This window comes from Siniperca chuatsi, linkage group LG20, assembly GCF_020085105.1.
Source record: "Siniperca chuatsi isolate FFG_IHB_CAS linkage group LG20, ASM2008510v1, whole genome shotgun sequence".
Classification (NCBI taxonomy): domain Eukaryota; kingdom Metazoa; phylum Chordata; class Actinopteri; order Centrarchiformes; family Sinipercidae; genus Siniperca; species Siniperca chuatsi.
The window spans coordinates 4,294,325-4,308,558 of NC_058061.1; the positions used below are offsets into that span (position 1 = coordinate 4,294,325).

The window sequence follows — 14,234 nt, forward strand, 5'->3', positions numbered from 1 at the left end:
AGTGGGAGGCGGCAAACAATTTACATGAGATTATTTTGATTCCCTGTGAGCTGGTTAATACCTGAGGAGGAAGAGTTGCTTTCCGCATCACTCTCATCTTCTTCAGTCTCCTCCTCTTCATCCCCAGACACCTCCGAATCAGAGCTTCCTTTAGAGCCAGATGCTGAAGGAGCCTCAAAGTCTGAGGCATATGCTCCTTTGTACTTCTCCAGCAGCTCCTCAACACTCATATCGCCTACAAGGGGAGCAGAGATGTGTCAGAGAAGACGTTTACTGCTCCTGTTTTTCAACAAGGCACTGCTTAAAATGAATGAGATGCTTACTACCATGCCAACTGGCACACACACAATACACGGCCACATTAAAGGAGCACCTTCAGCAAAAGACTCAACCCCCCAAAATGCACCACAGAGCGCCACAGGAAGTCATTCCTGCCTGTGGCCATCAAACTCTTTAACTCCTCCCTCTAAGTGTCAGTCTATATGACCTTAAGTCGATAAACTGAACATTGGATCATTAACATCTCTGCAATACTTGAAATAATTGAGCAATATACTCTTCAGTTTAATTTATTGATATTTAATCATACTTCTATTACTGCTGTGCAATATCCTCCGTCTCATAATAATCTCAATAAGCTACACTTAAATTGATAGTTCATGCACTATTATTACTTATATTATTACATTATTATTATACCGTACATACTTATCAACCGGTAAATCCACTTTATACTTTACACTTATTTTAATTTTATACTTATACCCACTTGGTACTACTACTTATTTTCTGACCTGTATTATAGTGTATTATATTTTTTGCTTAGTACTTCTATTCCTGTGTGCACTGACGTGACAGTGAGCTGCTGTAACAAAAGAGTTTCCCCTCGGGGATCAATAAAGTATTTCTGATTCTGATTTCTGATTCTGATAAAACAGTCAAACTGTCAAAGCTCCACCAGACTCCCTGTCTTTTAAATATGCTGTGAGGGAGCGCTCTAGCAGAATTTGAGGTGTAGTTATCCTTTAGGCTCACTTTGGACTAGGTTACGTTACGTTACTGAAGCTCAGTTAAAAACAGCAACATTTCAAGTTACAGCAACTGAAAACAGTTTCATTACAAACATGAGGTCAAGCAGGGTCCTGCCTCAAGTGTCATTCGTTCATTCATTCATATGCAGAGGTAATATCTCCATGTAGTGTCAAGTATTTTTAAAGTTAACATTTAAGTAAGCCAAATCCTCTTTACATATAATCAGTAATAACAGAAGCTCTTCAACCAAGGGAAAAGCACTTTAAAACAGCTTCAAAGCAGCAATACACAAAGTAACAGCAAGAGGCTACTCAACATGAGCGATTACATTTTCTATTTTATGCATGAATACATTATTTATTTATTTATTTTTTTTAAAAGCACCTACCTTCTCTGGCTAAGTCATCCAGTTCCTCTGCATGATCTACATTTCCTTCTACCTTCTCCTGGGCAGCTATGGTGTCCTCCTCATCCTCAGCTGACAATGGGAAGAGGAAGAAAACAAATATTACATCACTACATGACATTCATGGACTTGGTTTCATCATAACCAAAGAAAATATATCAGTGCAAAGTATTTATCAAAAGTATGTTTATTTTCCACATCTCATATTGAGAGCGGTCTTACCATCTTCTTCATTGGCAGTGAATTCACCATCTTCCTCTTCCTCCTCCACCGATGAAGAGGTTTCATCAGAGCATTCTCCATCTGAGCCTGCCTCCTATGTAATCCAATGATTAAGTGATTAACTGAAATGCAGACCTCTGTGGTTTATCTCAAAAGCACTCAGTGTTATTTGTATTTTCAAATGTAACAGTACTTTGAGTTCATTCATCAGTCATAGTGCTTTAAAAAACAAAAAACAAAAAAAAACACCACCAACCAAGAGTTATCTTGTCACGCAAATGAAAATGAAAGCATGTACAGTAGGTAGAATATTTAATGGTCAGTAGAGAGGTTTTACTAAATAACAAGGTGAAATATTCTGATAGTGACAACATCTGCAACAATTTCTATAATTGTCATTACCGTGATTGTCACCGATTTCAGAGCGCACCGTGAACGCAGCACAGTCTTCATTAGCAGTTTCATTTTGATTAACCACAAGGGAGCGCCTTTTTACTGATCAAACTGAGGCAGAGCATCATAAACTCTCACTGTGAAAGAGCCAGAGAATTCCACTCACCAAAATTCAATTAATCAATTTTCCTTTATGAGGGTCTGTGCACTGCAACCTCACAAAATAAAGTGAGTATTTGACAGTGTGCTTGATTTTTTTGGTTCTTTCACTACTATTAAAAACACCTAGAAGAAATCAGAACATGAATGAAAACACAGACAATGTCCTGCATTTAAAGTAATTTTGAGTCAACTGTCAAACTGCTTTGTCTATTTATTGTGTTTTAGTGTATTTGATGTTAGTTCTTTTGCAGAGTCCGACAAAGTTGCAGTTACAGTATAGTTCACTGTCCAATTTGTTACATTTGACTGAATCCAATGCAATGATATAGTAAAATTACTTAACTGTATTTTAGCACCAGTAGTAGTAGTATTTCAGGAAAGGTTGATGATTATCGTGATAATACCAGGATATTGTGGGCCACAATAATCGTAGCATGAACATTTGATGGTGGCACATCGCTAACAAACATTTACAATGGACAGTTTGAGTGACCATTTTAATGTTTTCATCTGCAAATATGTGGCTTAAAAATTGTTTTAAACTGGGGAGGTTGAACAACTGTGTGATTTATCATGTCAAATCTGCAAAATTAAAACCCAGGTTGTTCAAAAACTAAATTTTCCTTTAATATTTACCAGGTTTAGTTAATCTTATTAGTATTTGTTAGTGTTTCAGTGTGCTGATCAGTTGGTAATAGACAGGAAAATGAACCCTGTAGTTAAATGTAAAAGTCTGAATACGAGCCAACAATATGATTAAACAATCCCAGTCCTGTTGGGTTTGTGGAGGTACCTGTGGCAGTTTCAGGGTGCTGAGTAACTGGTCCAGGGGCAGCATGCCCTCCTCCTTCAGCAGTTCAATCTCCCTCCGATGGCTCTCAGCGTCATTGCCCTCCTGCTGCTCCTCCACCTCTATGGTCTCCTCATCATCCTCCTCTTCACATGGAGGCTCAAAGTCTCTGTCTGCAGAAACAAAAGAGAATAGTTTTGTGTTGAAAAAGACTTGTTTCCTGACTGTACATTGCTGTAAGGACACAGAAAAACTTCTTGAATCTCAAACAGATATGCAATATATCTAGAGCAACTGGGTTCAGGTACACACAAAAGCTCAACTGCATTTTTCAAAGCCAAGAAATGCTTCAGTCCTCATGTCCTCAGGAAGTAAATTGGTTAAACCACATCCCATTTATGTGACAATTTGAGACTCTTGATAACTAAGCAGACCGTCATTGCACTTTAGCACCACAAAAGGTTGTCAGATGATAAAATTAAAGTGGGACTGGACTACTGACTCACAGAAATGAACCACTGCCAAGTCTGTCCTTCCTCTGACTGAGCAAACCCTTAAACTAAAGTCACTGTTCACCTCCATGCTTTAGGAATCAACTGCCATTGATAACACGGGCAGCAGACTAGCCTGACAGGTTTGACAAGTCTCAAGCCTGACGGTTGCCCAGCAGTACTAGGTAAAGTACCCTGAAAATGTTTTACTGATTTGACAAATATTAGACCTCACATCATCTTAGTCAAGCCAAGGTGCATTTGAGCTCTGGTAATCAGGTGGGATTTGCAAAGACATGTGATTCATTCTCTCAAAGATGAAATAACCTTGAAAATGAAAAATAGCTTTTGTTTCCATGAAACAACCTCTGTGGACTCTTAGGAAGATTCAGTCATTGGTGCGTAGCTATGACAACGTCCCCTTCTGAACCAATGATTCAGCTGAAAGCAATCTCAGTACTACAACATGGAGACAGTAAGCTCTTTTTATACGGTGCAGGTTTGATTTTTATTTAAATTTTTTATTCTCACCATCCTCATCAACAGCAGGTGGCGGAGATTTTTTGGGAGTCAGAGGAACAGTTTCAGCAGGCCTGGTGGGTGCAAGTGACTTGCTGAGGAGGTCAGAGTATTTCTCCGTCTGGCCAACAATGAAGTCCAGCTGAAGGTCCAAAGCCTTCTTCCTCTTTTCCTCCAGTCTAGACTGCTGCTTGTACTGCACCACCTTTATGGACAAAATTAGGCTCCTTTAAAATCATGTCTGTTTATACATTTTATAACAGTTGATCATTTCACTTGTTGAGTCGGTATATATGCATTTAATTGTCTGAAAAGTGCATTTTATTTCGACCACAAAAACAAACAGATCGTGATCCTTTCAAATTCCACAGCTGAACATTGAACCAGAATGTTTTGTTTGCTTGGTTTTTGTGAATCATCTGTACCTTCTCAACACTGCTCCAGAAAGCCCGGACTTCCTTTGCGATAGAAGACGCCACTCTTCTGATTTTAGCGTGCTCATCTCTCTTGGCTTTTTCTTCTTTTTGCCTCAGGTCCTCATGGTGTCGCATCACCATCCGTACCACCTAATAACATAAACAGAACACATCTAGAACATATACAGTATACATCATCAGAAATACAGAAGAAGTATAGTATACCTAATCTTTCAAGCAAGCTAGTAAAAATGTGAGGTTAAAACAATTACATCTACACATTTCTAGGTACAAAAACACTTACAACTTAACCTACCTTTCTAGCCACCCCTCTCTTCCACCGCCTCTCTTGAGCAAAGTCAGCAGAGAGCCACTGCATCTCCTCACACAGGTATTCCCAGTGAACTTTCGGACGTGGCGGCTCTGTCAGGCGGGTGAGACGCTTCATTGACCAGAAGCCTTCTCGCTTCAGTGACTGGGTTCGATGCTCGATGTCTGCTTCCTGCAGGACACAATGGTCAAACCACTCAGTAAATCCTGCCAACACATTAGTGCGCTACAACAATGTTTCTGAAACTGTGCGTTAGGGGTGAGTTGAAAAAAAATAAATAAATCTATTTACATAAAGAACTGCAATTCTGATCTTCTACGATTCAGAATCGATTCATAAATGCCAAAAATACATTTTTGTAATAACATTAGTTAATAAGGTCGGAACAACAAAAGATTGAACTCAACCGTGAGGGTACAGTGCAGCACCTGCACGGTGTACAGCACGCACACGCTACAGTTATCTTGTAGTTCATCTTCACATTTTGGATTTAATAAACTTAACAATTGCCTTTGAAAAACGAAGGAGAAGTATTTAGTGAATATTTTGTAAACCATCACCCAGAGAATAACGTTAGTGGAGTGGAGCACCGATCTCCAACACTAACAAGCCGGCTGACAGACTCACACTGCAACACCTTACAGAACTTGCCAACTTTGGTTGGTTGAAGAAAATAATTCAGTACAAAGTCTGTTTCATTTCAAAAGACCTGCACCTTTTGGATAACAATGGCTTTACGCGGTACTACGTTGCAGCAGACGCTGTTCTCCACTACTGGAGATATAACGTTAATAACAACACAGCAGAACAGCATTTGTTTCAAATCGGTATTCTGAATGTATTCATTTAACTAAATAGCCGAGTAATGAGTGGCACATAACGTGAAGACACACGGTATTACTTTTAACTTGTTCGGTGGGGCAAGTAGATTTCTCTTCCACTTTCCCTAAAAAAAATCCACTTGTCGCGGACGAGCCTTAATGTCGAGCCCTGAAATAGTGAGAGTGGCAGTGTAGAGCGTCTTCAACACAACCATTTTTGTTGATTATTCACTGCAGAGTTGTCACAGCTCTCAGTTTGCATCCTCAAAGTTAAATCCATCACAGTCAAAAAGTTATCAGGGGTTAAATCGGAAATTACAAGAAGGGGGAGCCTTCAAAACTGCAGGTTGGGGTCTTCCCATCTTTTTTTTTTTTTTATTAGATTAGATTCAACTTTATTGTCACTACACATGTACAAGTACATGGCATCCTCCTATGGTATCATTACACACTGACTCTCAAACTATTAAAAGTAGACATAAAATAATGATTAACTGATTAGTGATCATTGACATGGCCAACAGTTGATAAAGAAAATTGGTCCAAAGTTACATCTAACCCCGATGAGAATTTTGATTTTATATTACATAGGTCCTATCACATTCAAATGTGTCGTTAGCATACTAATTAATGCCCTGTTCAAGGAGGTTTAAATTGCAAACCAGGATTTTTTGCCGATTCAAAGGGTCAATTAAATTTCTGACTCCTGGAGTAGCCTATTCAAGTCATCAGCCATGAGGCAAATCATTTCTGAATGCACAATTATTCTCAGTAGTCTGAGGATGTAGTCAAAGGCTGAAAGGCACTGAGAGCGAACTTGACATGCGTCATATTCAAACACACACATAGTTCCCGTTATTAAAAGCCAGTCACAGTGGCAGCATTTTGAGTCCCCTCAAACCACCTGTGGAATATTAAAAATGTCTTATTTTGATTTTCTGATTTCACTAAACATTGTTAGTTCTTCTAAGCTCAAGCCTTGCTTCTCCATTACTGTTAAATAAAAAATAAATAAAGTTATTACAATGTTTTCGATACTGTATCATAAGGCTCACTCACATGTTTAGCCAGCTCTGCCATGTCTGTGTGACGCTCTCCACGGGGTCGCTGTGAGGTGGCCTGATCTGGTGGGGAAGAGGAGGAATTGTAGCAACCAACAGAGGAAGGAGAAACGAACTTCCCATGAGGACCCCGGAGAGGCGAGGACTTCTCCCGTCTTGGGGTAGACCAGTCACTGGTGGGTGAGGGACCAGGGTAAGAAGAGGAGGTGGAGGGTGAGACAGGAGATGAGTTCACGGCGGCCCTGTCTGCTATCCACTGGCGTACCTAAAGACCAAGGGAGAAAGATGAAGAGGAAATTATTTTTAAATATTTTACTTTGTGATTTTACGAGGTGAAAGCAGTAAGATTCACTACGATAAAAGCCACGTGCATGAATTAGGTTAGAGCAAGCTGTTTCAGACTTATAAACTGGCCATCGGTGCTTTTCTGTCAGCTTTCATCCCATGCAGAATTACAATCATAATATAGCAGAGGTCAAAGGAATGGCCTTAAGTCAAAATGCTCACAGCGCCTGACTAAGAAGTGCTTGTGAATATCCTGTTAAAAAGGGAACCTATCTGGGTGTCTGACAACCACCACTTACCTTAAGGAACAGCGCCTTTCTGTCTGTCCTGCTCTGTCCATGCTGGAAAACACACATGGCTTAGCATGCGGCCAACTTAAAAGAAATAAATCACTAAATAATAAAAACACTGTTCACACGAGTGACATCAATATGGTCTACATGCAGAAGGATGGGTAGAATGATGCCATATTTAGACAGTGAAAACGTGCCAGCATACCTGATATGAATCACAGAAGCATAATGACATGATGGTGTACTAAGAAATAAAGCTTTTGCTTTCAGCCAAGATAAATCTTCTTAATAATTTCTCTTTTCAGGCTCAGTGCTGATTTACAGCTCACAAAATTATTTCATAAAACTGTCAGACTAAAATACAAGTACAACTATGTTTTCTAAATGTATTCCTCAGGATGCATAGTGTCACCTGACCATCTCTTTAGCTACTGCACGGAGATGCTTTAGTGTGGCATTCAATATATCATTCAGATTAGAAAGTTAAATCAGCTTTGTCTGAAACATGGTGAAAGATACACCAAGGAATAGCTAATAAATATATTTTAGCATAGAGTTGACAAGATGCCCAGACACTAATTTTACATTCATCAACATTGTTTTCACTTCAGCTATGCCCTTGATTCGTGGAGTCTGATACAACTGTCTTACCTTGGCATTCAAGGACAAACCCTTGGACAATCACCAAGCTTCAAAGTGTAATGTTTTACTTCTGATGACGCCCGCACTAATTTTCAAATCCGTATCAATTGTCTCTCTGCCTCTGGACCCACAACCCTGCCAAAAACTCTCTTCCCTCCGTCTACCAGTCTCTGCAACTTTCTAAATCTTTGATAAAATCAATTAACAAACCAAGATCCCATTCTTCACGAAAATACCTTGTGTGGTGAGCTGGGGGTGGTCATCTCGCTTTCTGTTTTGTCTGCATCAGGCTCTTCATCACTGCCTTCGTCTGGACTGCTAACCTGTCCTGAAGTGGCCTCCTGAGCCTCAGTTTCTCCCGTTGGTTCGTCCTGATCCATGTCTTCACTCTCGTCTTCCACATAGAGGGAGTCAGGTTGGCTGATGGGGTCATTAGGACTGGTAGATGTCATGACTGTACCTTCCCTTTCCACTGACGCCGTGAGCATGTAAAGGGCATTAGGCGTAGTAGGTGGGGCGGCATTTCTAGGGGTGACAACATCTCGAGACGCAAGATCTGCTTCATTTGTTGAAGTTTTAGTAACAGTTAAGGCCTCTTTGTCAGATTTGCTTGTTGAGCTTGTGGGAGTGACAGATGCAATCTGGTCAAGCTGAAGCGAGATGTTACCGCTCATAGCAGACTGCTGTACCTTGACAGGCGGAGCTGCTGTCACAGAAGTTTTATTGACAGAGCACTGCATCTGAGTTTGGGGAAGGCACTCCTCAGACACTGTGCCAGACAAAGAGCTGCAGGCATTGGCCAGCTTGCCGGCCACATTCAGTTGCTTGGACACCTGTGCCAAAAGGGAAGCTGGGTGTTTCAGAAGAGGAGTTTCTCCCGGATTAAGAAGGAGCAGCTTTGGATTTATAATACCAGAGGTGGGAGTGGTGCAGAAAGCCACTGGTTTGGTTTCTGTGGGCACAGCAACATTTTGAATACTCTGTGATGGAGTCTGTGTCAAAGCAGGCTTTGTGGCACTTACGACAGTGACTCCTGGGGTCTGATTTAGAGAGGGCTGATTTTCTACATGGGAAACGTGTACTGAAACAGCAACGGACGATTCCATCCCTACGTCCTCACCAGCAACCACTGGGGATATGAGAGATAATGTCCCAGCTGTTGCTTCTGCTTCCCGTTTTTGGCGACCTGTTTGAATTACAGGAGAATCACACACCACTGTTTGGTCCGAAACTGCTGCATTGACCTGTGAGCAAGGTGTCACAATTTGTAGACTGGTGTCTGCCTGTTCAACGCTGAATGAGTCAGATGTAACAGCAGCTACTTCAACTAAACAAACCTCACTTGAGTTAGCCACTTCAACAGCTTGGTTAGCATCTATTACCAAATGCTGTCCGACAGCAGCCACCCTTGTGTTTTGTATGGACAAATTATGGGAATTATTGTTAGAGCGAGCCTGTATTTGATTTGCATCATGTGATGAAGGCAAGGGCTGCTGGGAAATAATGACAGTGTCCCCTTCATTAATTGTGTGAATAGATGGTTCAAGATGCGACCCTTGGTCCTCTTTGACAGTGTACTCGTCGGAGTTTTCTAGTAACGCGTTGAATAAGTTCACCTCGTATCCTGGAGAGTGAGGCATCGGTGCACTACTACTGGCGCAGACCGTTTCCTCAGCAATCTCCTCAACCAAGCCGCAAAACTCGTACACCTCCACAGGTTGTGAGTGTAACTCAATATCTGCCTGAACACTTTCTTCATACAGCTTTGGCTCTCCAGTAGAGAGTTCAGAACTCAGCTCGTTCACAATGGCAGCTTCACAGACGCTGCCGTCTTCTCGTTGTAGGAGGTAACTCTGATTCAGGTGCATGTTAGACCAGTCCCCACTGATGTGAGCCTCCTCTCTGACAACCACAATTTCTTGAGCATCGGCTGAATGCACAAGCCCAGCAGTCAGTGGTGTCTCTGTTGTGGGGACTCTGTCAGAGGGATGAGATGTTTCTGCTTCAACAACCTGCTCAGCCTGCAGTGAGACAACTAGGCCTGTGTCAATCAGTGGGGGTGCAGCAGGGGGTTTTGGGGAACCTTCCTGTGAGGAAGAGCACTCTGGCAGCATTGTGAAGTCAGATGAAGAGGTGGCCGTGTCAGTTTGTCCCTCCCTCGTGCTACTCTTCACCTGCTCTCCTTCAAGGGGATCGCAGCTCCTCTGGGTTTGGCTGTCTTCTTTTCCAGCTGCGCTGCTGGACACCGAGCGTCCTTTTCCGGGAGAAGAGTATAATCCAGGAAGCGATTCTCTTGCCTTTGGAGTCACAAGTATTTCATCTGAAGGAGTTTGTGTTTCTTTGTGAGAAGTGTCAACAAGCTCTTTAACATGCTCAAACATCTCAACTGATTCCATAGAATTCGCTTTCTGTATTTCTCTGGCATCATTTGAGATCTCTTTGATGATTTTAGGTTGTGTTTTTGACAGGTCAGTTTGTTTAATCTCACTTTTGTCAGAAGAGGGTAAAGGGAGCTGAGACGATTTTGAGTCCTGGTGACCACCTGCCTGCTCTGCAGCACCTGACGGAGGTATATGGCTGCCTTGATTTGCGTTGACAAGTGGATCTCTGTCAGACTGCGCCACAGCTCCATGTTCTGTGGTGCCTTGGACTTTAAAACCAACACTCGATTGTGGGACAGATGGAGATGAGGCTGTGAAACAGATTTGATATTGGGGTTGAGGGAGAATATTTCCGCCCGTGTGCTCTTTTCCACCAAGTTCTGTGTTTGTTCCAGTCTCTGGTTTATATTCCAATGTGACGGACTCGTTCTCCTTTGTCCCCGTAATAACCACAAGTCCAGCACCTTCTCTAGCAGGCTGAATCTGGTTTGTCTGACTATTTGAGTGGCTTTTCTCTTTATCAGTTTTTGACCCGTATTGCAACTCTTGTACTGTGCTGTCAATCTGTGTATCTGGGGTGAAAGGTGGACAAAGCCTTTGCATCTCAGCAGAGGAACTACAGTCCTCATTGAGGGATGTTGGCAAGGATTTTGAAACTCTGAGAACTTCGAAAACGCTCTCCTCGGTGGGGACTTCCTTAGAGCTGCTGCTGCTGATCGCGAGAGTCTCAGGCAAGTTGGTTGGAGGGGCGTTCTCCATGCCGAGGAATGCTGAGTTGTTGCTCTCCGGCAATGGCACAGTGGACGGATTGGTGAACGGAGGGACTGGGCAGGGGGCAGCTGCGACCGGTTGCGGGGCATGCCGAGGTGACTCCCCAGCCACATTATGTGCAGCCTGGGGGTTGCCACCCAGCACATCCACAGCCGGAGAGGCACGCTGCCGCACCGCCTCCTCCCCAGAGCTTCCTTCCTCTGTGCTGCCCCGGCTACACACTGCACCTGGGGGCAATACAGGTTGTTAAAAAAAGTGTCTGGACGATGTGGGTAATTTATTGAGAGGCTAAACACGAACAGAGACATAAAAAAGAAATAACTCAGCACAAATAAAAAAATCTTTTGGAGACAATGTAGTCAGTGCTGTTGTTCGACTCACTATCTTAAAAAAAAAAAGGCAAGGCACACATCTACTTCTACGTCAAAACAATCAGACAGTAAGTTGACAAACTTGATAAAAGAAAGCCATCATCAAATGTTGGACATAACGTTATGTTCAGAACTGACTGGATGTGTGTGCAAAGCAACAACTTCTCACCTGTCTGTGGTGTGAGACACAGATCTTCTGTGCTTTCTACTTCCAGGATGCTGAAATTATGGTCCCCTCCACATATTCTGTGGAAGCCAAAACAGAAACGGATGGTAACTTTATTACTGAAATAAAAAATAAATAAAAAAAGGAGCAACTGCATATCTCTCCAAACTCTTTTGTAGCGAGCTATTGTGCCACACTACACAACTATGTGCGGATAATAGAGAGTTTTGCAATAAATAAAAAAGGAGCTAAAGCAATAATTAATTTCATTAGATATGCAATTAGTAAACAAAAATATCAAAATGTGTGGGGCGATGAGTAACATGTCACGTCACGAGAGCAGCAGCAACACTGCTAGATAGCTAGGCTAGCCAACTACAGCTAGGACCACAGTTGGTGTATTTGGCTGTGTTTTAGTGGGTATCTGCAGCAGTAATAAAAATACTCCGTGAAGCAGCACTAAAGGAGCAGCTCCAAGTTGCATTTGCTGCAGTCGCCCACAGGAAGATGTTAGGAATTCTGCAGCACGCGCTCTCAAGCTAAAAGCCGGTGACCAAGCGCGCGGGCCTCCAGTCATTCATTTTATAGTCTCCTAAATGTAAACGTTACTCATTGTGGCTAGCTGTAGCTGCGTGAACTTGTAGATAATCATTTACCTCGAGAAAATACATCTTTATTCAGTCGTTGTGTGTGCATTTGGTTGCGTACATAAGATGAAAAGATGAAATATGAATCGACTTTTCCTTTCCTGTCCGAGTGTGACAATAATACCACACGCTCGGGGTCGCGTTCTTCATAAAAAAACCCACACAATTAAACGGTTAACGTTAACGCCGCTGCCGGTTTGGCTAGTGTGGTTAGCTAGCTAGCGTTAGCTTGTACAAAAACACTGCTTGGGTGGCACTTAAAGGAAAGCTTGCTAACTAGCAAGGTAGAAGAGTTAGTAGGGTGCGTTCATTTGATGCGCAGGCGCCCCATCCCACCCGCAGTTATGTAATGATCCAGCTTCAAAGAAGCCCGTTTATGCCGACACATTTGATAAGTTACTTCGTAAGGAGACAAAAACATCTGAAAAGTCGCATTAAAACCCGCTTCTGCATGCACTACAGAGGGGGACAATCACTCGTGACGTCATTGCGTGGGGTCAAATCTGTTTCTACGAAAATAAATGTGTTAAAATTATTCAGTTTCAAGCACTAATAAATATTACTTTCTGCCTAAATATACAAAAGAGCAAAAAACAATGTTACAAAGTTCCATATAAATTTTGCAATGATTATACGGGGGACTTAGGGGGACCCACACTGGTCCACGGCTGGCTCTTTAGAAGCGACGGTAAGGAAATGATGGTTCAATCGTTATTTATTTCGTTAAGCACAGTTTAAATTTGAATTAGCTCGCTGCTGTGGCTTTTTATTTTGGTGTCCTGTCTCGGTTCAATGTCGTGTCAACAAATTGCAACGCAGTTCGCTCCAAAAAATGCTACCAAGTGAAATGCAGTTTGATTGTGTCCTTTCGTAAGTCTGAGCCCCCCCCTCAATTCCCCCATTACTTCCTCCTTGCCCCCCTCCCTCTCAAGGCCGCCATCTTAAATTCCCACCTACCTGAAATTTCCGACCAATTTTCTTTTACTAAATTCTCGTTGAAGGAGTCGTCATCCGCGTAAAATCGCACTCAATCCGTAATGCCAGTAATCCAAACTGTCTCCCGGTACCCAACGAGGTACCACTAGGTCTGTGGGAAGAAGTTAAAATACGGACCGGGAGAGACTGGGTTTCGGCGCAGAATGTAGCGGTCGCGGGGAGGAGACTTTACGCAGCGAAATGGTGGAGGACCGCTGCTGCTGACAAAGTACAGAACACAGTGAAATCTCGCGAGATATTGTCAAGCGCGCCACTTGAAATGTTGATATTTCTGATTGTCGTTCGTTGTGAGCGGACCGCTTGATTAAATATTGCAATTTAATCGGTGTATTTTAACCTTAAACTTGACGTTTTGCAAATCGCTAGGAGAATTATACCGTAAGACGATTGTAATAGGACATATCTTTTCCTGTCAGCCTGTGTTCAGACATAACGTGTGTTTGTAGTGATTTCGTCTGATCTTTGAGTGACAAATGGATGGTTATGAAGCTACAAGTTATGATAAACTTTATTTTTCTCCTTTTGGATAAATTTATGATCAAAGTACCTGGACATTGAGGCGTGGTGAAATGTAAGACTCCCTTATTATCGATCAAGTTAACCCTAGAGAAAATAAGTGGATTACATTCCTGCTCATTCCCTTTAAATGCAGGATTATTATTATTATGCCTCAGTTTCCTTTGGTCTGTTTAGATAATAGATATACTTTATTAATCCCAAGGAAAATTCAAGTGTCAATCATAAGATTCAGATTGTGTGATATTAAGTATAACATGTCATATTTAATAAAGCTGAAACAATTAGCTGATTGACAAAAAAATTATTCGGCATTTTTTAATAAAGGCCAAAAATGAATTTGTTACAGCTTCTTGTGAACATGTGCTGGTTTTCTTGGTCTCCTCTGGTAGTAAACTGCATATCTTAGGCTTTGGACTGTTGGGTCAGACAAAGCAATAATTTCTGATATGTCATCATGGGCTACGAAGAACTGTGATGGATATTTCCCACTGTTTTCAGATTTTATAGACCGATTAATCA

At 42.0% G+C, this 14,234-nt stretch overlaps 1 protein-coding gene across 6 annotated transcripts in view; it reads right to left on the bottom strand.

Moving 5' to 3' along the window:
- Positions 1 to 13,392, bottom strand: part of LOC122868199 (Snf2-related CREBBP activator protein) — a 36,346-nt gene extending 22,954 nt beyond the window's left edge. For 2 of the 6 annotated variants that reach the window (XM_044179973.1, XM_044179967.1), the window contains exons 1-12: positions 13,158 to 13,392; positions 11,557 to 11,633; positions 8,101 to 11,243; positions 7,229 to 7,270; positions 6,643 to 6,909; positions 4,748 to 4,933; positions 4,441 to 4,581; positions 4,028 to 4,220; positions 3,009 to 3,178; positions 1,661 to 1,754; positions 1,421 to 1,510; positions 62 to 235 (exon numbers count right to left, since the gene is read on the bottom strand). In XM_044179973.1, coding sequence (XP_044035908.1) covers positions 62 to 235; positions 1,421 to 1,510; positions 1,661 to 1,754; positions 3,009 to 3,178; positions 4,028 to 4,220; positions 4,441 to 4,581; positions 4,748 to 4,933; positions 6,643 to 6,909; positions 7,229 to 7,270; positions 8,101 to 11,004 — 4,261 coding nt within the window. In that variant the 5' untranslated portion in view covers positions 11,005 to 11,243; positions 11,557 to 11,633; positions 13,158 to 13,392. Of the gene's footprint in view, positions 1 to 61; positions 236 to 1,420; positions 1,511 to 1,660; positions 1,755 to 3,008; positions 3,179 to 4,027; positions 4,221 to 4,440; positions 4,582 to 4,747; positions 4,934 to 6,642; positions 6,910 to 7,228; positions 7,271 to 8,100; positions 11,244 to 11,556; positions 11,634 to 12,209; positions 13,060 to 13,157 lie in introns of those variants that run through there. The other 4 variants (XM_044179969.1, XM_044179970.1, XM_044179968.1 and 1 more) reach the window with 4 other exon arrangements.
- Between the last annotated feature and the right edge of the window lie 842 nt (positions 13,393 to 14,234).